At 36.3% G+C, this 25,795-nt stretch overlaps 1 protein-coding gene across 2 annotated transcripts in view; it reads right to left on the bottom strand.

Moving 5' to 3' along the window:
* The window catches only part of MLLT3 (MLLT3 super elongation complex subunit), a 253,131-nt gene that overhangs the window by 106,040 nt on the left and 121,296 nt on the right, over positions 1–25,795 (bottom strand). For both annotated transcript variants that reach the window (XM_007130213.4, XM_024126722.1), the window contains exon 3: positions 6,546–6,628. In XM_007130213.4, coding sequence (XP_007130275.1) covers positions 6,546–6,628 — 83 coding nt within the window. The remainder of the gene's footprint in view (positions 1–6,545; positions 6,629–25,795) is intronic.

The following is a 25,795-nucleotide window of genomic DNA, read 5'->3' on the forward strand; positions in this document are numbered from 1 at the left end:
TCAGCTCGGTGCTTTGTGACCACCTAGAGGGGTGGGATAGGGAGGGTGGGAGGGAGACGCAAGAGGGAGGGGATATGGGGATATATGTATACATATAGCTGATTCACTTTGTTATACAGCAGAAACCAACACACCATTGTAAAGCAATTATACTCCAATAAAGATGTTTAAAAAAAAAAAAAGTCTTAGCACCTGAAACTGTCAGAATGCAGGCATTACCTACTACAAATTCATGGTTTTCACCTCTTCATCCAAACTTCCCCAGATCACAGTCTCCACTCATGTACTCACTACCTCTCACTTCTATTACTAATCTGGCATGAAACTTGCTCCTTCTCTCCTTGATCAGGGTGCCATTCTCTCCTGGTTTTCCTCACACTTACTGGCATTCCTCCTTAGTTTTCTTCACAGGCTTCCCTTATTTCTTCATTGACTCTTAAATGCATTTACCTTTTTGCAAAATTCCCCAGGGAGACAACGCCCATTCACAGGGAGTTAGTTCCTCCTTCATGACAGTGACTCCCCTCTCTACCTCCAGCCCAGCTCCCACTTGACTGCCATATGCTTGTGCTCCAGTCTAACCACACCTCCACTGGGGTGACCGGCAGCAACAGCAAATTCATGCATTATCTTAAACTGAAGTTATCTTCATGTGTCCTTTCTCCTATCCTCTATATCATGACAAACAGAAATCCTAATTGCTTCCCAAGGGTAAAATACACAAAAGTCATCACTAATGCTTCCTTCTCTCTTACTCATCACAGTCAAATGGTCTCTGAGTTCTGTTTAGTATTCCTCCTTAGGAACTCCCAAATCTATGCCCTTTGCTCTAGTCACGATAACTACTGCCTTAGCTTAGACCTTCATCACTCTTCATCTGGTCGCCTCCCTGTTTTTGAACTTACCCCTTTCTACCTACCACAATGACAAGAGAGTGATCTTTGTAACACAAAAATCAGATTACATCTTCCCATTGATATAAAAGCCTTTAACGGCTCATCATTTTCTACAGGATGAAATCCCACCTCCTGGTAATAACCATTATAGTCTTTTAATACCTTTCCTGCATTGCTTTTGTTCTCTTACTCTACCTTGTCCTTCCACAATGTTGAAGCACTTGCTGTTCCCCAGTGCTTCATATTATCTCATTCATTTTGCCTTTCACATGTCATATTCCCCGTTGTCTAAAATGCCTTCCCTCCCAGCATATTTCCATCCTTTACCTGGTTAGTGCAAACTCATCATTCAAGACCTAGCTGAAGCATGAACTCCTCTGAAAAGTCTTCCTAACCCTCCCAACCCCATCTGAATTAGACATCCCTGTTACAGCATTCCTTTATTAATGTAATGATCACAACCATTTTCATTACTTACCTGCCTTTCCTCCAAATTGTAAAATAGTCAATACAACCTTAGAATTAATTTAAAAAATAAGAAGGGCCATTTTCTACCTTACAGTTGGGAGTGTAAACTGGTAAAGTCTTTGGGAAAACACACTGGCAATATCTATCAACATACTAAATGTATGCAATGTTTAACCCAGTAATTCTACTACTAAGAATCTCTTCCACAGAAATATTCAAATATGTGTGCAAAGATACATAGACAGATATGGATGTAAAATAAAATGTTGATGGTAGCATTGTTTATAATAGCAAAATAACAGGGATGATCGGCATGTAAGTATACCATTACCATGGAATACTATGCAGATATTTTTAAAAACTGACTTGGAAAGGCATATCGCTAAGTGAATGAAAGGCATATCGCTAAGTTAATTAAAGGCAAGTCACAGAAAAAATATTAAAATATGATATATTATGCCCTTGCCAATCTCTATATAGACGTACTTTTTATCCATGCAAATGCATGGGGGAAAATCTGGAAAGGCTATACCAAGTAGTTAACAATGATTAAATGAAGTGAAAGGAGTAACTCCTAAGTTTTATTCCATTCACTTTTACTAGGAGTATACTCCAGCATACTTTTTTAAAAAGAAAAATACATTGATGAATATAATAATTACCAGCAGAAAAAGAGTGAGGTAGTAACAACACTTTACAGTTCACACCAGTTTAAAACCAAAAAAAAATTACTTTTCAGTAAAACTAAGGCTAAGAACCACAGAAAGTGACAATCTTTGTATGAATCCCGAGTGTGATTTTCTTTTAAAGTTTTTTTTTTATAGAAAGTAAAAAGTACCCATAAATTTGTGGTCTGACCAACTGAATATCTTCCTTAGAGGGCTGACATCAATATAATGTCAATTTATGCTCCATAGAAAAGATTCTTCTTCAAAGTTCAAACAAGGAAGCATGTATTTATTCTCCATATAAAGCTGAAACATTTCCTAGAGGGTGGAAACCTGGTTTTGGCAATATCAAATTATCCCTCTCAGTCTGCTTCAGTCCTTGACATTCACTCGTGTACTTTTCTGAGGACAGAATGAAAGAGAGAAGCATGGGATCCTTTCAAACCTGAAGTGCTACAGTCAATTATGTTTCAGTGGGCCTGTTGGTTTAGTTTCTGAAACACACGATTCTCATGGATAGGCTTGTTTTGTTGAATACAAACACAAAATAAGAGAATAAACAAACACGAACTCATAAGAAGCACTGACACTCCACCACCCCTCTTGACTCTGACCTCTCAAATAAGTGAGTAAAACTGAAGACAAGCTTATTGGAAGCAGGAAAAGTACAAGGATGGAGATGGGACCAAGGGCAGGGTGATATTATACACTGAATATGCAGTGGTAGGCCCCTTCCAACATCAGGTGGAGGTCTTTTTGCTGCTTTCTCTCATCTCCTATGCAAACTTGAAATAATACTTTTTCATAAACCATTATTATAATGGATGTTCTTTCTTCAAGACAGAGTTGAGTAAACTCCAGGGATAAATAAAATGATATACACTCAGAAGGAATGAAATGAACATTCTGGAGCAACAGCCTAGACCTATTAAATTTTCATACATGGATCATTTCAGTAGGATGGAGATCCAGAATGGAAGATAGCAAAAATTTGGCTTCTAAGACACTCTAGGAAGGTAAATTAAAAAGAGATGACAGAGCAATAATTTTAATTAAAAAATTAAGAACATAAAGAAAAGTACTTAAAATACTACACCCATATATTTTCCACTGAGTTTAAAGAGATGTTAACACTTTCACCATGCTAGTTTACGTTTTTCTTTAAAGAAATAAAATTTTGTAAATATGAGCTTCTCCATCCCTCCTTCCCCAGTAAGCCATGCCCTTTAGATCCTGTGCTGTCCTTTCAGCTCATGCTCTTGTACTACGTATGTGTGTCTCCATCACCTCATTTATTCTTGGCTTCAGTGGTTTATAAAACCATACGTAAGTGATATCATAACCATATAATATATAATCATCATTTTTGTTTTTGAGACTTATCCATCTTGCTACATTAATTGCTATATAGCATTTTGTGTATTATTAACCCACCAGTAATTGATCCACATCTCTACAATTAGGTATATACTACTTTTTCATATTACAAACACTGAAATATGTTTCATTGTGCACCTGTGAAAAAAAGCAATAATTATTATGTATAAAATCTTAAAGTCTAAAACTAGAAAATAAAAATCAGCTAATCTGGACACTAAACAGAGTATCTACTACACAGTGGTCAGCTGAATGTCTATTTTACAATGGCCCCAAAGAAATAACTGTTTTCCATCTCAGGTGCATCTTTCTTCTTTCATATTTTAAGAAACTAAAAATTCCTCACAAAGTGGATAAATAATATGTCTTTCAGTCATAAGAATTGCTACCCAAAGTACCAAGATGACTGCATTTGTGAGTGCGCACGTGTGCACACATTACTTGCAGCCTCTTCATCCTTCATTTATTTTCTTTTTAAATCTGGTGGATGAGGAGATTCCAGTTATTTCTGTAAAGGAGGGAATTGGGCAGTTCAGAAAATATATTTCCATGAAGAAATGAGAGCTTGTAAAAGTGACCAGAAAAGTTAAAAACAAAGTAGGAGAGAAGATACTTTATTGCAGCATTATTTCCAAACTGAAGCCTTCAGTGTACCTTCATACATTGCTGGTAGGAAAGTAAAATAGTACAGTCATTTTGGAAAAGTTTGGCAGTTCTTTAAAAAGTTAAATTAAACACAGAGTTACCACACGACCCAACAACTCCATCTAGGTATATAACCAGGAGACTTGAAAACATACGTCCACACAAAAAACTTGTATATGAATGTTCGTAGCAGCATTATTCATAGGGCAAAGATGGAAACAAGTCAAATGTCCATCAAATTATGAATACAAATATAAGCAAAAATGTGGCGTTACTTATACAATAGAATAGCATTCAGTTATAAAAAGGAATAAGTATTGGTACATCCTATAAAATGGATAAACCTTGAAAACCTACTAAATGAAAGAAGCTAGACACAAAAGGCCACATATTGTATGATTTCATTGATAAGAATTGGCCAGAATAGGATATTACATAGAGAAAGGGAATAGATTCACCCCAGGGGCTGGGAGAGTAAGGAATGAGGAGTGATTGCTGATAGGTACAAGGTTTCTTTATGGGGTGATGAAAATATCCTAGAACTAAATAATGGTGATGGTTGCACAATACACTAAAACCCACAGAGCTGTACATTTTTAAAGGCTGAATTTTATGGTGTGTAAGTTATATCTCAATTTTTTTAATAAAAAAAAAAGAAAGCTAAAAACTAATTTCTTAAGGGAAATCCTGAAATGAGAAAAAACAAACCCATACATCAAATGTGAAAGCATATCATATGAACAGACATAAATGCATCTCAACAAATTCTGATCTGATGAAAAACACATGAACATTTCAGTGGTATTACTACTGAGGAAGGTAATCATTATTCTGGCAAAGAGTTACTGCTTCGAAGACACAGAAGTCAAGAGGATTGTCAGTGGAGAGAAAGATCTAGATCAAGAATCTGGTTTTAACACTTTCCAACTGTGTGTGGCCTTGGACAAGCCATGTAATCTTTCCATGACTCAGTTTCCTTTCCTGTAGAATAGGAATAATAACCTCTCAAAAGTTCTTATAAACCTACTGAACAAAGCAACATATGTAAAGGGCTCAGCAAACTGCCAAGGACAAAGTAAGCACTCAGCTATTTAACTACACAGAAAGTTCACCACCAAATACATACCCAAAATATAAATATAAAGAAAAAATAATTAACAGGGATATCATGTGTGTAGGAAGGCCGTGGAGCAGAAATGTGGCACATGAGGAGACCAGCTTGAAAAAAACAAGAAATATGAAAAATAAAATTTATCCCTATTTTCTACACATTCCAACTTTTGAGGATAGTTTCATTATAGCTTATTTAAAAGTTAATTATCTCTTAATCACAAAGAGATTTTTACTGAATTGAAGGCTGGCACTTCTATACATTGAAAAAGCCAGTGGAACATAATACTGTAAATCAACTATACTTCAATTAAAAAGGAAAAAATAAAAAGTCAGTGGGACACTGTTCCAGTGGAAAATACTGATCACTAAAGAGTGGCTTATCAGGGGTTCTCATACTTTGTGGTGTTTCTTCACCTGGAAGGCCAGTAAATATGCAGATTCCTAAGCCCCATCCCAGAGATTCTGATTCAATAGATCCGGGATAGAGCCTGAGAATCTCATTTCCAACCAGCTCTTGGGTGATGCTGATGCTTCTGGTCCAAGGACCAGACTTAACAGAGCAATGGCTTGGATAACACAACATTCTAATTGCTCAGTTCCTTTAAAAAGAAAAAAGTGTATTATCTCACTTTGGGGCAGGTTTCAGGAACTATGATTACCTTGGAATAAAAGGAAGAAACAGGGTGATTAAAAATAACAGCTAGCATTTACTAAGTGCTTACTTACATATGAAGCATTATTCTAAAAATCCTGCATAGCTTTATTTAATCTAATCCTCCTAGCCACCTTAGGAGGCAGATACACTTATCCTATCCCCATTTTATAAATGAGGATAGTGAGCCCCACAGAGGTTGAGCAATTTGTCCAATATTATATAGTCTGTGTGTTTTGCCATATATGCACTGCTGAAATTTTTTAAATCCAATAGAATCCATAATATCTACTTGCTGATATAATTGTATATATATATGTGTCACGTGTGTATCAGATAAAGATAAAGGAGAGATTATTCTTTGTAAGTCTCAAATTCTAGAATTATGAAAATGAGAATGGATCATTTCACTGAAAAGCCGTAATTTCTCTTTTCTATTGTACAAACATATATTAATCTTCTTTTTCAAAAGGTAATCACTCTTCTCTTAAAAGAAACATTTAATGAATTTCATATAATCTGACTTCACAGAACTGAAATTATCTTTCTCTAGCCACTTCCTCTTTAATTAAGGACAACAATAGCCAAAATTCCTAGAAGACAAATTTTAACTTTTATTTTAAAATCATCTAGTGATAGAAGTGCTTATGAATCAAAACTATTTTAAACATCATTTGGTTAATGAAGGATCTTCTATTGAAAGATTAATGAGTAAAGATTACATACCTTGTTTTTAAAATAAACCTCAATTGGCAAAATGAAACCAGCATACCCAGATTCTTCTACTTTGTAAGGTGGATCTTTGCACACTGCAACATTAAAAAAAGAAAAAAAGTGAGATGAGATTAATAGGCAAAAAGACATTCTTCTTTCCTTTAAAAACAAGAGAAAAAAAAAATCCCATCCTACCACCTACATCATTCTCAATTTTCACAGCCCTTTGCCAAGCCCCAGCTAACTCTCTGATTTGTTCTTTACTTCTTGTTCAGAATCTACAATAATAATATTCCTATGTAAATCAAATATGTAAGTTATTTATTCAAATCTTGATTGGGGATAGTGCATCACAGTCAACCATGGTCATGAATGACTGCACTTTAGTGGTTATCACCCTGCCCTAACACTTTAGGGAAACTGAGGACAGCACCTTTTGACTGAAAGCTTGAAAACAACTATAAGTTACCTAACAAACATATTATGTATGTCTAGTCTTTGATGGACATCACTCTACCCCAAACCCCTCAGTTCTCTTGAGATATCCTAATTTCCATACCAAAAGGTGGCAGGACCACCCTCCTTCCTTAGAAAAATCCCAAACCCAATGTCTCCCAATGTTACTGGTGTTCATTAAGACTCATTATCCCCCACTACCCTCCAAAGGAATACTTACAGAAATACTGCAATATATACAAACACTTCAAATCTATTCACATCATAAGAATACATAAGAAACAATAAGGCTTTTGTATTCTTATGAAAAAAGACTTATTTAGACAAGACTATTTAGGCAAGCTCTTAGGAAATGAGAGATGCCCTAAGAAGCTAAATATGATTTCACCCCACTAAAATTTCCATTAAATCAAAATCAGTTGCAAGCCAACTGAACTATTCTAGTGAAGACTGCATTCTGGTAGTAAGTATCACAAAGAATTAAAAATGTACATGTTAAGACTTATTTAGACAAGACTATTTAGGCAAGCTCTTGGGAAATGAGAGTTGCCCTAAGAAGCTAAATATGATTTCACCCCACTAAAATTTCCATTAAATCAAAATCAGTTGCAAGCCAACTCAGCTATTCTAGTTAAGACTGCATTCTGGTAGTAAGTATCACAAAGAATTTAAAATGTACATGTTGAACATCAAGGCCATATACCACATAGCACATAACCTGGTAGCCCAAGTCCACTTCAGCAGGGCTCCAGTCTGCCTTTTAAACCCTTCCTCCTTTTGTCACCCACCAATCCTCCTATGCTTCATTCAATTGCATCAATTCCCCCAAAACATGCCCAGTATTTCCCACCTATGCTCTGTCCTCTTTCCTTCCATCGCACTTTGATGCTACTCTTAGTATCCTCTGCTAGTTCAAATCTCAATTTCTTCACAAAGCCTTTCCAGACCACAGAGTACTACCCTCTCTTCTCCTTTTACCCTCCCAAAGAACTGTCTGAATCACTGATTTGACACTTAACAGACTTCCTTATTATCATATATTCAGGAACCTCATCTCTAATTCCCTTTCACTCTCCAAGGACAGAAACTTTTTAAAATTAATTTTTATTGGAGTATAATTGCTTTACAATGTTGTGTTAGTTTCTGCTGTACACCAAAGTGAATCAGCTATTCGTATACATATATCCCCTCTTTTTTGGATTTCCTTCCCATTTAGGTCACCACAGAGCATTGAGCAGAGTTCCCTGGGCTATAGAGTAGGTTCTCATTAGTTATCTATTTTATACATAGTATCAATAGTGTATATAGGTCAATCCCACTCTCCCAATTTATAAGGACAGAAACATTTACTCAGGAACATAAGGAGTGTCAAGGGCTCAGGCACGCCTGGGTGTCAATCCGGAATCCACCTCGAACTAGCCAGGCTACCTCTGGAAAGTTACTCCAATTTTCTGAACCTCAGGTGCCTTGCCTGGACAGTGTGAGAACTAAACAAGATGATGTATGTAAAAGACACAGGATAGGTCCTGGAACACATCAAGAAGTGACAGAAGTAAGGCAGGAAATCTAAGCTGTAAATACCCAATTGTCATGTAAGCCTTTCGGACGAAAATAGAAAGGAGAAAACAAGTACAAAGCCCTGGATTTGGATTAGAAGACTCAGTTCCATGGCCCTGGACTAAGGATTCTCTAGACAGCTCCAGTTCTAGCTCTATTCCCTTTATATATATATATATTTTTTATTTTTGGCTGCGTCGGGTCTTCGTTGCTGCACGCGGGCTTTCTCCAGTTGCGGCGAGTGGGGGCTACTCTTCGTTGCGGTGCACGGGCTTCTCATTGCAGTGGCTTCTCTTGTTGTGGAGCACGGGCTCTAGGTGTGCAGGCCTCAGTAGTCGTGGCATATGGGCTCAACAGTTGTGGCTCACAGGCTCCAGAGCACAGGCTCAGTAGTTGTGGCGCACGGGCTTAGTTGCTCCGTGGCATGTGGGATCTTCCTGGACCAGGGCACCCTGCACTGGCAGGTGGATTCTTAACCACTGTGCCACCAGGGAAGCTCCCATTCCCTTTAAAAGAGAGAATACCATCTACACATTGTAAGCATGGCTATCAAGACTCAAGAAGATTATATATGTGGGGAAATACAAGTCTGAGGCAATTTTAATGCAGAGGATGATGATGATGTATTTAAAAATTGGTTAGACACTCCATGAACACAAATATGATTACAAAGAGGTATACTGAACACAGGATTTTAACACTTGGCAGTCTCCTGTAGCCCACCTTAGGAAAATTTCCCCAAACTGACATCAGAAGAAGTAAATGATGATGAATGAGGCATCTCACCTGACCTTACAAGTTTCTCTAATAAAAAATGAAAAAGCAAAAGGACTCAGAGTGGCTTCAGCCCTGCATCCACTGACCACCTGCCAACCTATCATGAATATTCAAATACCCTGAACACTGAGCGGGGTGCCACTAAATGCATGAGCACCCCACCCCAGCTAGAAAGATAGCATTACATCCATGACATTTCCAGGCTGCAGAGCCCCTTTTCAGAACAGCAGTTTCAGTGTCCAGGTTGCTTGGGATTAATCATGCCAATGCCATTTGAAGGAAGTTTATTCTGTGGGCTGCTGTACATGCCAGAGAAGTTATAGCTGTTCCTCTATACACACTTTTGTACAGTTCATTTTCTCTATTCTGCATGCAAAAATGCTCCTATTATAGAAAACAGCTGTTAGTGAGCACATCTTATAGTTGAAGGTCTTAAATTTTTTTTCCCACCCTTTAAAGGAAATGATCTGTTATGTATTACTATTCCAAAGAAGTCTAGTTTTATAAGAAATTGTTTACCAACTCATACCTCAATTATTTTTAAATGCAGTATTTTCATAAATAACAATGAACAATGTCTGTTGAGCACCGAGTTCTTAATTAGAAGCAAACAATAGAAACTTTTTATTCACAATAAACACGACAGAAAATCAGTAGCAATGTAAATACAAACTTACAGTTCTAATCTGAAAAAAGGTCAAATTAGGGGAAGTAGTTCATTTATTTGACTGTTTTATAATCAGAATCATTAACATGAGTTTCTAACCTTAAGGATCTATTAAGATCTATGTAATAAAAGGCCAAATGTCATAAGTTACTGAAGGGATACCCATCTATAGAAAGCCATCACATTTTTTTAGGTGACAATAAAATGGGAGGATTCATATTCATTCTTTAAACTATGCACATTAATTCAGTAGAAATCACTGGGAACTCTTATTCCTGTCAAAATCCAGCCAAAATTCTGAGATGTTGGCTCTCTCAGAACGTCTCTCTGTTCCTCTTCCAAGCATCTCTTGTTGCACTTATCAGGCAGCCTGATAACGTTCATTCACCTCTCAGACTCCTCACTAGACTGAGCGACTTGAGGTCAGCAACCCCACCATTATTATTTGAGCACCGAATAATAGGTGCTCAATAAATATTTGTTCAATTGAATTTCTTAAAGATTCATGCCACTCTTGAGTTTGTGGTTAGCAGATGCAAACTAGTCTATATAGGATGGATAAACAACAAAGTCTTATGTACAGCACAGGGAACTATATTCAGTATCCTGTGATAAACCACAATGGAAAAGAATATAAAAAACAATGTATGTATATGTATAACTGAATCACTTTGTTGTACAACAGAAATTAACACAACACTGTGAATCAACTATACTTCAATTAAAAAAAAAGATTCATGCCACTCTTCACTGATCTACCATTGCTAAAGAAGTTGCTTTCTACAAGCAGCAATGATTTGATATTAGCCAGTCAAATTCTTCTCCAAACTCCCTACAATCAACATAATCTTTTAAAAACTGGTAGAGGTGATAGAAAGTGTTGCCACAGAGAAGCAGTCTCTTGAAAGCTGAGTATCTAATGTGGGACTGGCTCTAATTCTATAGTACCAAATTTTAAGAAATTAAGTTAACAAATTGGGCCAGAAGATCTCCAACATCATTTTGAAACTAACACCATAGAGCCGTAAATAACATTTCCCTTTTCCTCTCCTTCTGCACATTACTACTCATGTACCCCAAGGCTCTAACTAGAAGACATTTTCAAAATTTCACGCTGATCTACCCACACACAACACCCAAAATTTAGACCTGAGAGGAACAGACCAAAGTTTTCATAAATAGTGAGTAATTGGGCTTTTTTCCCCCCCTAAAATAGCTTTTCAAAATAATAGGCACAATATAGACCCATATACATAGTATTTAGAATGATGTTAACTATATACATTGACCATTAATCTATTTAATTTTTAAGTTGAGTGGAAAATGTACAAAAAGAAGAAAAACACATGAAAAGGAAAAAAAGTCATGATTTGGTTAGCCTGGAATAAGTCAAATCCTTACTTATTACCTGAGATTTTTAATATTAATCCTTTAGGAGAAAAAGGCTTGAAAAATAGTTATGCTTGATACAAAGAAATAAATGCTCCTTAGATGAATAAATGAATTTGTGCTTATATAATGTTATATATACAATAAGTAAACTTAATTTATTAAAATATCTCATTTTTAGCACCAAAATCAAAAAACAAGAAAGAAAAGAACAAACTCCTCCAGATCCACAAGACCATCATGTAATAAGCTTTAGAAAATATCACTAGGCAACAGATTTTTCCCAAATCCTTAGGAAAATAGCTGGCAGATTCCTCTCCAGAGCCTCTCTCTAGTCTATTTGCTTAGACACTAGACTTTACACACATCTGAATAATTTTGATAACGACATGGCCCAGTTGCCCATTGATAATTATTGCTTTTACTTTATTTACAGTGCAGAGCCCTCCCGCACCAAACTCTCTATATATACAGACTGGTTATTACCATAGCTTTGTGCCCAATGTCCCTTCCAGCTTCAGCATTTTGGACTCCTTCTCTTCCTGCTTCAGTTCCACCACATCAGAGCCCCTAGGAAAAGTGAAGCAGGGTACTACATGGCCATCTTGCTGCCCCTGTTCTGTGCATCTGGAAGTCCAAAGACTAACATCTAGCAGGCTGGGCATCACCTTGCCACCGAACATGGCCCAGCCTTTACACTCCTGACATTTTGAAAAGAACAAAAATCAACGGTTGGATTTTATTTTTGTTTTTATAAGCTCACGCATGCACGCACACACACCACACACACACACACACACACACACACACACACACACACACCACACACACACACAGATTCTGCCATTGCTTCTATTCAGCGCATTTCAAAACAGGTATTTCCAAATAACAAAAAAATGCTTTCCCCCTTTGTGTCACTTCCTCATTTCCCTGAAAAAGGATTAAAGATAACATCGGGCAATTTTTGAATTGTATTGTTGAGTTGTTTTCACCTTGTTGACTTTTTAAAAAATTCATATGCAATTGTGAAAATCTAATTGTTTCCTATGCAATAAAGAACTGTGGCCACACAAGATAAGTGTCTAAATAACTTTCATAAAGTTACAAAGAAACAAACTAGATATAGTTAGCTAACTAGGCAGATGTAAAACACATGTCTACGTCCTCAGGATTCACCATTTAAGGACCAACACAAATAGACCTCCTCTGGAGAGCCTTCTGCCAACAACTCCAAAACAAAAATGGCACTGTCTCTCTTCTGGGTTCAACCTTTTTTTCTCACTGATCCTATTAGCGAATCCTAATATATATGCTACTATCAAGCCCCATCGTCACCCTAGATTAATTCTGTGCTTTCCAAGGGCTAAGGTTATATCTCAGGTCTCTTCATCTCTGAACCCAGCCCACCCTTTATGAAACTGAGTAGAATCAATGAAACATAACTTTAGTATGACCTCAAAGGAAGAGATGGAGCAAGCCTGGCAGCTGACAAGAAATGCCTGGGTGGCAAACAGAAAGTATGAGCAAAGGCATTAGGAAAGTAACAGCATAGTGGAACAGTCAGTATGAGAAGAAACACTGAAAATGATGAATAAAAAAACAGATAATATGGATGAAGTTTATACCTCTATAGAGAACTCGTACCATACACACTCAGAAATTCACATCCAAACTCAGGGAGGGTAAAAATGCATAACATATAAAAGAGGAATCATTAATTTTGAATGTTACACAAAACTCCTAGATTTGGAATAAGAGTTCAAGACTCCAAATTGGCTATGCTGAAAAATCTTAATGATGATACATAAAAATGACTTCATTGGTTAGTAATTTGGACTCTTTACATATGAACTCAGAATATATCCATGGCTCTCTCTCCAGACAGTGGGGAAAAAGAGAGGATTTTTTTTTTTTTTACATGTATGCACGTTTTCAGCTTTCGGAGGATTTGCGTCACTAGCCCATCTAGCTGAGGTTAAGTCAATACATTTCATCTGGAGATAATATAACCATGATATTAAAATAAGACCACCTTCATAATCATTTCTTCAAGGAACACATAACAAATAAGTCAATAAAATACAGGGAGTGCCCAAAACTACATAACATTACAAACTGTTAGGAAATATTAAATATAAGTCTTCAAGCTTACATCTTTCACTAAAATTCATAGCACTACCACCAACCTGTCCCAAGTTCCCTCAATATAACTCAGTATATAGCATTGCTTCAAATGACTGGCCTAGTGGAAATACATATACGGGCTAATCTGATAAGAAAGAGTAAAACTGTATCTTCAGAGAAAGTTCAACCTAGAGACAGACCTAATTCTTTTATAGAAAATTATTAAATTGAAAAATCTTAATATTTCTATCTTAAGGAGACCACCACTTTTAAAGTTAAACCTTGGGCAAAATATTTTTCAGAATACCATATTTCATAAGGTCCATCTGGAAAAGCAACATTAGCTACATGGAAAATGGTCTTCTAGGGAAATAACTAAGATCCTCCCAATATTTCGCAGGAGCATCTTCATCTCAGTGTGTACTACTACATCAAAAAAATTGGTCATCAGAACTGTTGGTGGGACTGTAAACTGGTACAGCCACTGTGGAAAACAGTATGCAGGTTCCTCAAAAAACTAAAAATAGAACTACCATATGATCCAGCAATTCCAACCCTAGGTATATATCCAAAGAAAACAAAACCACCAATTGGAAAAGATACATGCACACCAATGTTCACAGCAGCATTATTTACAATAGCCAAGATATGGAAGCAGCCTAAGTGTCCATCAACAGATGAATGGATAAAGAAGATGTGGCATATATATATATATATATATATATATATACATATACATATACATATATATATATATATATATATATATATATATACTGGAATACTACTCAGCCATAAAAAAGAATGAAACTTTGCCATTTGCAGCAACATGGATGGACCTGGAGGGTATTATGCTTGTTGAAATAAGTCAGACAGAGAAAGACAAATACTGTATATTATCACCTACATGTGGAATCTAAAAAAGAAAACAAATGAATGAATATAACAAAACAGAAACAGACTCACAGATACAGAGAACAAACTTGTGGTTACCAGTGGGGAGAGAAAAGGGGGAAGGGGCTTGATAAGGGTGTGGGATTAAGAGGTACAAACTTCTATGTATAAAATAAATGTATGCATAGAAGCTATAAGGAGATATTGTATAGCACAGGGAATATAGCCAATATTTTATAATAACTTTAAATGGAGTATAATCTATAAAAGTTCTGAATCACTATGTTGTACATCTGAAACTAATACTGCTTTTCATTATTTAATTAAATATATAAAGAGCCATTGAAGAATTTCACTTCCTAAAATAATCCCCTCATGATTTCTGGAAGAGCAGAAGTCAACAACCCTTGGGAGAGTCCTCTGGCATCAAAGCTTTACCCAGTTTTATCCCAGGTTTTACACTTGGCCCTGCTATCACTAAGACTGATACTGCTTTTTATTTAGAGGAAAAAAAGGGAATATAATGTCTTCATTTATAAAATTATCCTATCTTCTCAATAATATTACCCTAATTAATTCAATTCAACAGGCACTATATAATCATAGGGCTACAAAGATAAGGTGGAATCTTGCTCTCAAGCAGATGACAGTCTAGCCAAAGACACTGTCCTCTAAGTGCAGGTTCTATTCTAGGGACATGAGATAGAGCGATAAACACAGCTGACATGGCCCCCGCGCTTATTAACCTTATGTCCACTGTTAGGAGGCAGGGAGGGTGAGGAGAAGAGAAGAAACAATACACGTACAAGAAAATATCGAGAAAGTATCAAGTGCTACAATGAAAATACAGCAGGCTGACATGAGGGAAATGGGAGAGTTCCTCTTTACTTTAGATGAATACACCCTCCCTGAGAAGGTGACATTTAAGCTGAGACATCAAAATAAAAAAGGAGCAGGGCATGTGTTGGCCAGGCAGGAAAAAAGCGCTATTTATGTTGCTTACAGAGACAGATGTGTAAACAACCTAAAGAAAGCCTGCCTTTATACCTGCCTCCAGGGCTGCTTTAGCCCCTTACCCGGATTCTCCTCTCTAACTGAGGTGAAGGCTACTTCCTCCTTCCTGAACATTTTCTCCCATCCTGAATTCACCATTTAACACTCACATAGGTTTGGCTCTTATGACCTCACAATCTCATTTCTCAAATCTTAAATTCTCCCAATGCTACGAACTCCCAAGAAAACACTTTGCATCTACTTACAAAATCTTCATTATGATTCTTCATCATGAAGGTTTTTTAGGTAGATATAATTCTTGGGAATTGTATAACCTAATCTTAAGTAAGAGATTTTTTTTTTTTAAAGTACGTCCCTTGAAATAGAGTTCCTAAACACAGTACAGAAGGAAGCATCTGGACTAAGGAACATCAACCCCAAAAAAAAAGTGGATTTTAAGTGCAGTTTGAGAAAAAGAAAGATCACAATTGTAAAGCTACCTACTCAAGGGGAGGGAAAGTGTTGCAAGGGAAAAAACTACATGGATCAAGAAGGAAAGGAATACAAAAGTGATGAAACTCAAAATATTAGAATACAGAGGTTACGATTTCCTCAAACACATTCATATTAAAGGGATATTTTTCAGCTTAATTTTTTTCTTTTAATAAGTGCACAATGTGTAAGAGCCAATTTTAAATGTGGTACACCCATCTCTTCTTGCATAGCATGCAATTTTTAATACTCGCCCTTTAAGTATTCAATGCAGAGGATTACGAATTGGTGTTACACACAAGACAGCTATCAACTGCATTAGGGTGACAGAAATGGCAATGTGTTATAAAATAAGTAAATATAATCAATTAAAGATTCATTTTCTATTGAATTTGAAAAAAATACAATAGCCTAAAAGATCACCTCAAACTAACTTCACAGAAACACCAAAAGATAATCATGCAAAAAAGGTCAATGATCCAATTTTTCTCTTCTCAATTTTTGCTTTATTCCCTTTTCAGTAGGGGGAAAAAAAATGCTTCCAGGAAAGGGATCAAAACTGTTCTAACTTTAGAGAAACAGCTAAAAACAAGATTCCTTTTCAACATCTTGAGGACTCTACTTCGTTTTTTCTGTTTGGCATTTTGGCACACAGATAGCCTATCCTAAGTATCCTAATTGATTTAAGCTCCATTAGATATTACAAATGAAGACAGAATGAGGGTGATACTGATATGATGGCAACTGTTTAGACATAGTGCATACAAGAATGTGGTTCCTGTTCAGTCTGACAATCTTTCAATCTTCCCAAATAAACCAAGGAAAATTCTGTCTCTCCACTCTCCTAAAGCAAGGGTTTTCAGACTGTGTTCCAGAAAACCCTACACCCCAGTAGTGTGTATTGCTTTTACAAAAGCAATAGGGTGCCTGCCCCAAACAATGAAAATGTAAATAGCCTAAGGACCAATCCTGAGTTTTAGATACAGGATTAGGGTCCCTTCAGACTGTGTGAAAAAAAAAAAGTAAGCCACTGCTAAAGTGTGACACCACTGCTCAAAAGTACATTATAAAAATTTAACTACATAATTAAAGTAAATCTACTTTCACAGAGTATGATTTTTTGCTTGCTCCTGCTGAACACAGAAATGTTCTACTGTTTTCTGTCTGTCCTGACTATAAAAGTGAGCTACACTGATTTCTCACTGAGATTTGCAGTTCTGGTATGTCTTTGAGCTAAACAGAAACAGGGAGCAAGAGGAGAAAAACAGCTTCTACTCTTCTTATGGGGTCAAATTTTACAAAATACCTTCTGATTACCAAATGCAGTGCTAATTGCATGGTACCTCTCATGGCCTCTGAATTCCAGGAATTATTTAATAGGGGGAAATAGTACAAATATAAAAGAAAGAGAAATCAGAACGAACACAAAAACCATTAACAGTCAATATTATAGGTGGGAACTCACAAACTGAAAAGCTTAGGGAACAAACCAGGGAGAAGCAAAGAGGGAGTCAGTCATTGGGTTTCATTGTTGTGTGGTTAAAGAAAGCAGGTCTGGGGAGTTCCCTGGTGATCCAGTGGTTAGGACTCAGCTCTTTCACTGCCATGGCCCAGGTTCAATCCCTGGTCGGGTAACTAAGATCCTGCGAGCTGAGAGGTGCAGCCAAAAGAAAAAAAAGAAAGCAGGTATGATATTGTCAAAAGGAGGAAGAAATTTTTAACGAGTAGTAATGATTCTAGGAAAAGATTATAGTCCAAGCAGGAGTATGGGAGAAACATTCCACTGGATGGGTAACTGAATTAGGTACTTCTTCGTGGTTCTTTTCAATCTCGAGATACAGTACCAAGGAAACAAGTTTTCTAAGAGGAAGGTAAAGAAACAGGACATTGGTAAAGAATTTACGAGGCAACGGCTAGCTAGCAGCTTTAATCTTACTTGGGAATAACAGAGAAACACTTACTCTTTTAAGAATAGAAATGAAGGTATCCAAATAATGCCCAAGGCACACTGACTATTGCTCCAAATAAGCCAAGGAAAAGGGGAAGTGCAGAAATTAAGACTGAATATGAAGAAAGAGGAGGAAAAAGAGGCTGCAAGTTAAGATGATCCCAGAAATTACTACTGTATCCCAAATATAAGCGTGAGAATTCTCAAGTACATGGAATTCTCAGGTTTACTGTAGGAAGTGTAAAAATGTTTGCTAACCTAAAGCAAAGCCCCTTGGAAACTTCAGTTTAGTGGTAGGCGTCATCTTCTGACAGGAAATTATGTGTAATGTGGAGGCAGAGAGCTTAGAGGTCGAGAGCCAGGGGTTTTGAGAACCCCTTGGTTCAAATCCCACCTTGGACACTGGCATAATCCATTCTATTCTCTCAGTTATAAACTGGAGCTAATGCTATTACCTATATCATACCATTCATTAAGCTTTAAGAGGTCATCCACCATGCTAAAGGCATAAATAAGATAATCCCTATAAAGCTTGAGAACACTTTCTGGAAACTAGAAATCATCTACTAATCTAACAGTAGTCAAACACAAACCATAAACATTAGAGAATTTCTTTTGAACTTTCCCCCAAATCTGTCCAAAGAACAGATTTAAATTTACATAGTTACCCTCAGTTTAATTAAGCATTCTTCTATCTGGTTTTATTTTTGGCCTTAGGGATTCTTGACAGGGATATATGAAAAAGGAACATATTCTTCACTTTGGAATTCTTTTGGTTCAACCCACCACTAAAAGTCCTAGCCGGCGGTTCACAAAGTCAGCCCACCTTCAAACTCATGAAGCCCAAACTAGCACATATTACGAAAAAGCTGTAAATAAAGTCTCCAAGTTTATGTATTATAAAGCAGTAACTGAAATACTGCAATAAAACAAACCAACAGAAAATAGAAATGCAATCTGAATTTGAGTCCTGTGGGGTAGTAACAGATAAATTAGCAAGGAATCAAGAGACGTGGTCCTGGCTCCATTTCTACCACAAATTTGCCATCTGACCTTTGGAGAGTCCCTTTCACCACTCACCCCAGAGGCAGCTTCTAGATCTACAATTCTGTTATTCCAAAGACAAGTCATACGTGCCACTTCTAACTTGAAGGCAAATGCATTTTGTTTTTTAGGATCTTCATTTAATCATAAAACAACTATCAGCTAAAATACCACATCTGCTATAACACAGTCAGGAAATTGGGACAAAACAAAAGAACAGAAACAAAACAAAAATTCAGAATCACACTTGAATTTTTAAAAATGTTTCACGGTAAGTGCTTTTTAGAAGAGAATTTAATTTTTATTAGACCAGTAAATAAATAAATACTGAATTTCTTTAATAGAGGCTGCCCACACACACACAAAAATTCTATAAATTAGATTTTCATTTTCTTGTTTCCATTCTGATTATGAAGTCAGATTAAATCTACTGAGTGAGACCCTGTTTTACCTGTATAAATCAAACTAGAAATCTGATTCCTCAGGCACTTGATATAATTTAGTGATAGTACCATATCAGCTCAAGTATTAAGGAATGAAACATCAGAACATACTGGCAGCATTTATGAGAAACACCATGCTTTTAAAAAGCTAAAGTAAAAAATTAAACCAACTGGGCTTTCCTGGTGGCGCAGTGGTTGCGCGTCCGCCTGCCGATGCAGGAGAACCGGGTTCGCGCCCCGGTCTGGGAGGATCCTGCATGCCGCGGAGCGGCTGGGCCCGTGAGCCATGGCCGCTGAGCCTGCGCGTCCGGAGCCTGTGCCCCGCAACGGGAGAGGCCACAACGGAGGGAGGCCCGCATACCACAAAAAAAAAAAAAAAAAAAAAAAAGAAAAATTAAACCAACTGTTTGCACATTAGGCATAGCACATTATGTAAAAAACCCTTGAGTGTTATGATTTCACTATATACTGCACTTGTAAAACCCTTGTTCTTAATCACACTGAAACATATTACATTGCTTTTTAAATAGAATGCACCCTGCCACAATGCACTCAATCTTAATAGTATTCCAGAACAGCATGCCCATATGAAAGATAGGTTGATGAATAGGTTTATGTCCTATTCAAGGAGATGAAACAGCTCAATAGAAAGATTAAATAAGTCTCCTGCCAGTGGCTGAATCTTAAAGTCAAAGAGAAGAACACAACTCAAACCAAATGTTACAGGCAAAGGTCAAACAAGAGAATAATTAAGACCCTAACTTGAAGAGCTAGCTAATGTTCGCTCATTCAGTGTAAATCAGAAGAAAAATTACTCCTCTTAAAGTGTGACCATAATAATTTTCACTGAGTCGATTCCAAAAGATACGTTATAAAACTGAATGAAGGTGAACTAAGTCCCAAAATAACCTTTAGAGGGAACCACTTCTATTATGAACCTATTGGACCTTAAGTGAAAAATTCACTTTAAGATCCTACTGTCATATCATACTTTAAAAATTTATTCTAGATTTATTAAGTATCAAATATTAATAGAAATATGAATTTTGCTAAGAGCCTTTCAATTAATTTTTTGTAGAACTCTATTATAACCCAATTCATTTATATAAAAAGAAAAGAAAATTTATAAAGAATAAGCCAGGAATTTATGTTTCCAGGGTATTTTTTTGTTTGTTGACTTTATTGTCCCACCACTAGTCCCAACCAATTTTAACAGATTTAACTAAATGGATGAACATATTTCTCTCTATGTACACACACCACCTATAGAATGGAAATACAAGCTCAGCTATAAGAAAATTTGAGAAGTAAAAAACAGTGCTAAAACAATAGGAAAAAGAAAATCTGCTTATCATGCTAGTGAATATTTTGGAGCCATTGTAATCCCACCTGGAGAAAAGCCTAGTTTATTGAAATTTAGCATGGGACAACAGGTACATTTGTGTTTTTTAAAAATCATTCTCTTCATGTACTGTCATATCCTATTTTGAAAACCCACTATCTAACTTAGTTTCTCTTCCAAAGAGCCACATTTTTGGACAATATCACTGATATCACCTAATAAACTAAGTAAATCATATCAATTAATATACACATACCCCTATGATACCCATGGACTAAATACAGTCAACCAGAAAGAATAGCAAGAAATCAAATAATCTTTCCTTACTCTATCAACTTCTTTTCCTTGTTATTCTATTTTCATGAAGAAATGCTGGTAGATAAACTCTAAATCCATCTGACTGCAGTTTGGGCTCAGGGAGGGTCGAAACTAAACAATAGAACTTGAAATATCACAGGAAGAAGTTTTTAATATTTTAAATGATGATTTATTTATATATAAATGCACTTGTTCTCCTACATACTCCCACCCAAATAAGCATATCGTGCACTGTAAATAAGTCATTTTCTTTCCTACTTATGACAGAGAGCAGTAAGATATTGAAAAACAGCAAATTTCAAATAATTTCCTCCTCAGAGATAATAATAAAGGTATGATTTATTTAACACCTTTCACCAAGTCCCTGAAAGATCACTGATGTCAAATAAATCCATAACATGAGGAAATAAGTAGTGCAAGAGCCCTGCCAGCCACCCCTTTTTAGAGATGGAATATGACAACTTAAGCAATTTACCCAGAGGTCAGGGAGCTAATTCCTGGCACTCAATCAATAGATATTTATTAATGGTTTCTATGCCCAGCACTCTGTGCTGGATGCTTGGATGAAAAGTATTTTCTTCTTTTTGCTTATTTGTAGCTTCTCATTTTTCTACAAAAAACCAAAAATTCTTACTTGTATAATAAAAGAAAAATGTTTAAAACAATGTGATGCTGAATGAATTTGGAGAAGAACAAGGTTTCTGGAATTCAAAATATTAGGAAAGTAAGAAAAAGTGAGATTAAGGTCTCCCACCTGTGTGTACTTCCACCGTACACCTTTTCCTATGAAAAAACCACGATACATTAGTAGTTGAATTTTATAAAGAAACCTAATTTAGACTAGCAAATCTGTGTTCTCTGCCTGGCTCTGACATTTCCTAGCTGGAGTAACTAACTTTAGGCAAGTTACTTAACTTCTTTCTACCTCAGATTCTTCTGTCCATAAAATTTTAAAAGGCATCACTGTGTAGACCCAATGTAATATATAAGCAGTTATGAGAAAGTCATTTTATAAATGCTAAATTCCTACGGAACGTTAGTCTTAACACATGACTATTTTGCCAACAGTTAAGCATATTTTCACTAAGTAGGGACAAAGGAAAGGTGCCATTTAGACAAAATTTCTGAAAAACCAAGAGTCCAGTGTTAGAGGTATTAACACACAGCCTCTGCCCTTATGAATATCTCCCACCATTTCATGGATGGGTCTAGGACTCTAGTAGGATGTGGATATTATGCCCCTGCCAACCAGGGACGATAAAGACCTTAAAACAAAATTTTTTTAAACAGATTAGGATAACGTGATTCTGCTAGACTATTAAAATGAATGATATAAATTTGGAAGTTTCTTAATTAATTTTATGTTTAATTTGGACGTTTAATTAATGATTAATGATATGAAGGGTATAAATTTGGAAGTTTTTGAATTCTTTTACCAATATAGTTTACTTGGACTTCATATCTTATGAAATGCTTTTGTTATCTCTCCATGGCTTTAACCCTACTTTCATTTAGATAGTGTGTATGGCTGTCAAAATAAATGTTTCTTGAGATTTGTTTTGATAATAAAAACTCAGATATCATTTAACTCTATTAGGATTTTCAGTTTGCCTTAAATTTGTTGAGATAAGATGAACTATATTAATAAGCTAATATGCAAATTTTTCAAATCATCAATAGATTTCCTGCGGTGAGTTAATCTGGGATGGTTCCCATTACCACCATGGTCTAATTATTTCCAACAAGTGTGCTGCTGGCCATTCATTCATTCCTTTCATAAACACTGCACACATTACATACCATGACTAAAAATGCAAGCATGAAAAAATGAGAATTTATCCTTAAAGAAATCATAAACTAGGCATTTTCTATCCAGACACTTTTGATCCTAATTAAGAATTTCAATTAACTCCCCCCTCCCCATCCTCAGGTTGCAGTATTAAATGAATGAAAGTGTCAAGTGTCTAGTATCAATAGGTGAACATTCTGGATAGAACAAACTTCAGGATGGTTTGAAACTAACCGTATATGTAAGCATATGTATGTTTTAATGCAACAGCTCTTAACCAAAAACAACAAAAAACAAAAAAACAGCTTTTCATAAGTACTTAAGTTATAAGCTAAAGTACAATACCAAGTAAACCAAATTTAGAAATATATTAAGTTCTAAACCATATGATTTCCTTAATCATATTAGTTCAGCCACTTAATTACAATTCAATCCTCTCCTAGTCAACCAAGAGTCAGTTAGCCACCCTCCTGAACAAACTTCAACTGCCATTCTTCCGATTTTCTGTGCTGTTACCAGCACTATACTTAAAAAAATTTCTTAGCTAAGACTCCATTAGTTTAATTACACTACAGCAGTGGTCTCTGGATCAGCAGTATCAGCATCACCTGAGGAAATCATGCAACATGCCAATTCTCAGTCCCTACCCCGGACCTCTTGCACCAGAAACTCTGCGGATGTCTCTGGCAATCTGCTGCCCAAGCCTTTCAGGTGATTCTGATGCCTGTGCAAGTGTGAGAAACACTCCCCTCGACATTCTCTCACACACTCAACCCTGTCAGAGCAGAAAGTCTCTTTCTGTGAATCACTTTTTCTCATTGCTTTAGTTACGTGGCTGTTTTTTCCTCCGCCAACTGGGTGAAGTTACTTCCTTCCTCATAAACTACATCACTTTCTAACACATGACTATTTTTGAAAGGACCAAAGGATTGTGTACAATCATCCCCTAAATGTCCTTTCCTAACGCTATTTAATAATAGAAAAACTGTTATAACAATTTCTTCCACTGTAATTTGTTTAAAAAAAAGAGAAAGAAAGAAAAAGAATGAACAACAACAAAACGAAATGCTCAACAGTATGCTTATGATTTTTTTATTTTTAATGATTCTTAATGTGATAAAAACACAAAAGGTATGTCTGTTTACTGTCTCAAGCAGTCCCTGCCAGGAAGACATGGACATGGTCATAGAAGGAACTTTCTAAACATCAGAGGCTAAACAACAGTTGCTTTTCATTTATTGGGTAGGAATAGGACTAGGTCCAATATTCAAGCTTAATCCACCAGATAATAAGCAAACTTTTCCCATAAGAAATGTCAAGAACAAAGTAATCCCATAATGTCACTGCCAGGAAAACCATAATCCTATTTTTTTAAAAAAAGCAAAAGACAAGAAAAAAACCTAACTGTGCTAATAAACTCAAAGAGCAAAGTAGCTGCAGGCTGTTTAACAGTAATGGACTCAAAGCCTGGCCCATGTACAACAATGAAGCACAATACATAAATAATTATTGTGCAACTTGCAAATTATTACTGTACTTTCTAGTCACTGCACCAGTAGAATTTATTGTACCACACTCTTGCCTGACGTCTGTTCCTAGAAGGCTAGAGATGATGCCCAATAGAAGTGTTAAATGCCTAGAGACATGGAATAAAGTCGACTCCCTTAACTGATAAAATAACCAGCCCCTTAACACACAGGGACCCTGACCTTGCTGCAGCTGCTTCTGATTTGTGAGTGTCGGCTGGGAGTATCTTTTTCTGTCTCTTGGCTCCTAAACTTGCAATATATCATTCTGAGGATCCTGACATCATTTCCATAACTCTAATTACTGGACTGATTTGAAACCAAAGATTCTTCGGTAACTTCAGCCTAGGACCACACAGAAACTTTTATAATAACCTACTTAAGTAAATGAGTTGTGTAAACTGGAAGAGAAGGTTTGGAGTAGTGGTAAAGAGTTTGCATCTGTTATAATCTAAACGCAAGCTAAATTTAGAAAACTAGAACACCTTGAAAATTAGGTTTGGGCGGATATATAAATGTTCAAAGGCAGCTGAGAGTACTATCATATTCAATGACTAGCTGGCCCACAATTAATATTCCCTACACTCAGTCAATTACTTTCAAGTTATTGCTGGTAAATGAACTAACCCTACCTTGTCAGTCTGCTCCTGTACATGAATCCACTCACTCATATACTGCAAGCCTCAATCTGCACACAAAAGCCTCTGTCTCAATCAGCAGAGCCCTTGAGCATCTTACACATCTTAGCTTCTATCCCATCCTGATTTGATTTCATCCTATATACAGCTCCCTCTCTGATCTAGCTGTTAGTTCAAGAAGACAGTGCCCTAAGGGCAGTTTGACGAAAGAGGATAAAAAAGCAGACCAAAGAAGTATCCTATGACTGTAATTTAATGAGAGCAGTTTTCTCCCCCAGTTTTTAAAGTAACTCTGAAGATAACATCCATGGAAAGGACTTTAAATAAACATACTCATTTGCAGGAATATGCTCTAAATATCGTGATTCCAAATCCCATCAGTACTTGTCAAATATCTTTAAATGGTTGATAGGTGTAAGAAATAGTGTTCTAACCAATGGAGGACTTTATTGTCATAAATCAATATCCAAAGCTCATGGATGAACTAGAATAACTTGATTCTATGAACTGGCTATGAGCCACTCATCAAGGCAAAGTTTTGAGGCCACTTGACATTAAGAAGCAATGGCAAGAGAAAAAAAGAAAGAATGAAAAATCCTTTGCCTTAAGATTTGATTCCTTCATTTTAAAGGTCGGTATGATTTATACAACCTTAAGGCTCAAGGTGAAGTTACTTCTGCTGATGAAAAGGTAGTCTAGAAAGCAGAAATTCAAACACAGCAGAAATGCCAACCACTTGATTGTTAATGGCTATGCTTTCTACAGTAAATTTTTATAATGTGAAAGAGGGCAGCTATACAGATATCCTTCAATAACTTATCTAAGAAAGGCACATTACATATCCCTAAGCCTTAACAAATCTTCT

This window comes from Physeter macrocephalus, chromosome 9, assembly GCF_002837175.3.
Source record: "Physeter macrocephalus isolate SW-GA chromosome 9, ASM283717v5, whole genome shotgun sequence".
Classification (NCBI taxonomy): domain Eukaryota; kingdom Metazoa; phylum Chordata; class Mammalia; order Artiodactyla; family Physeteridae; genus Physeter; species Physeter macrocephalus.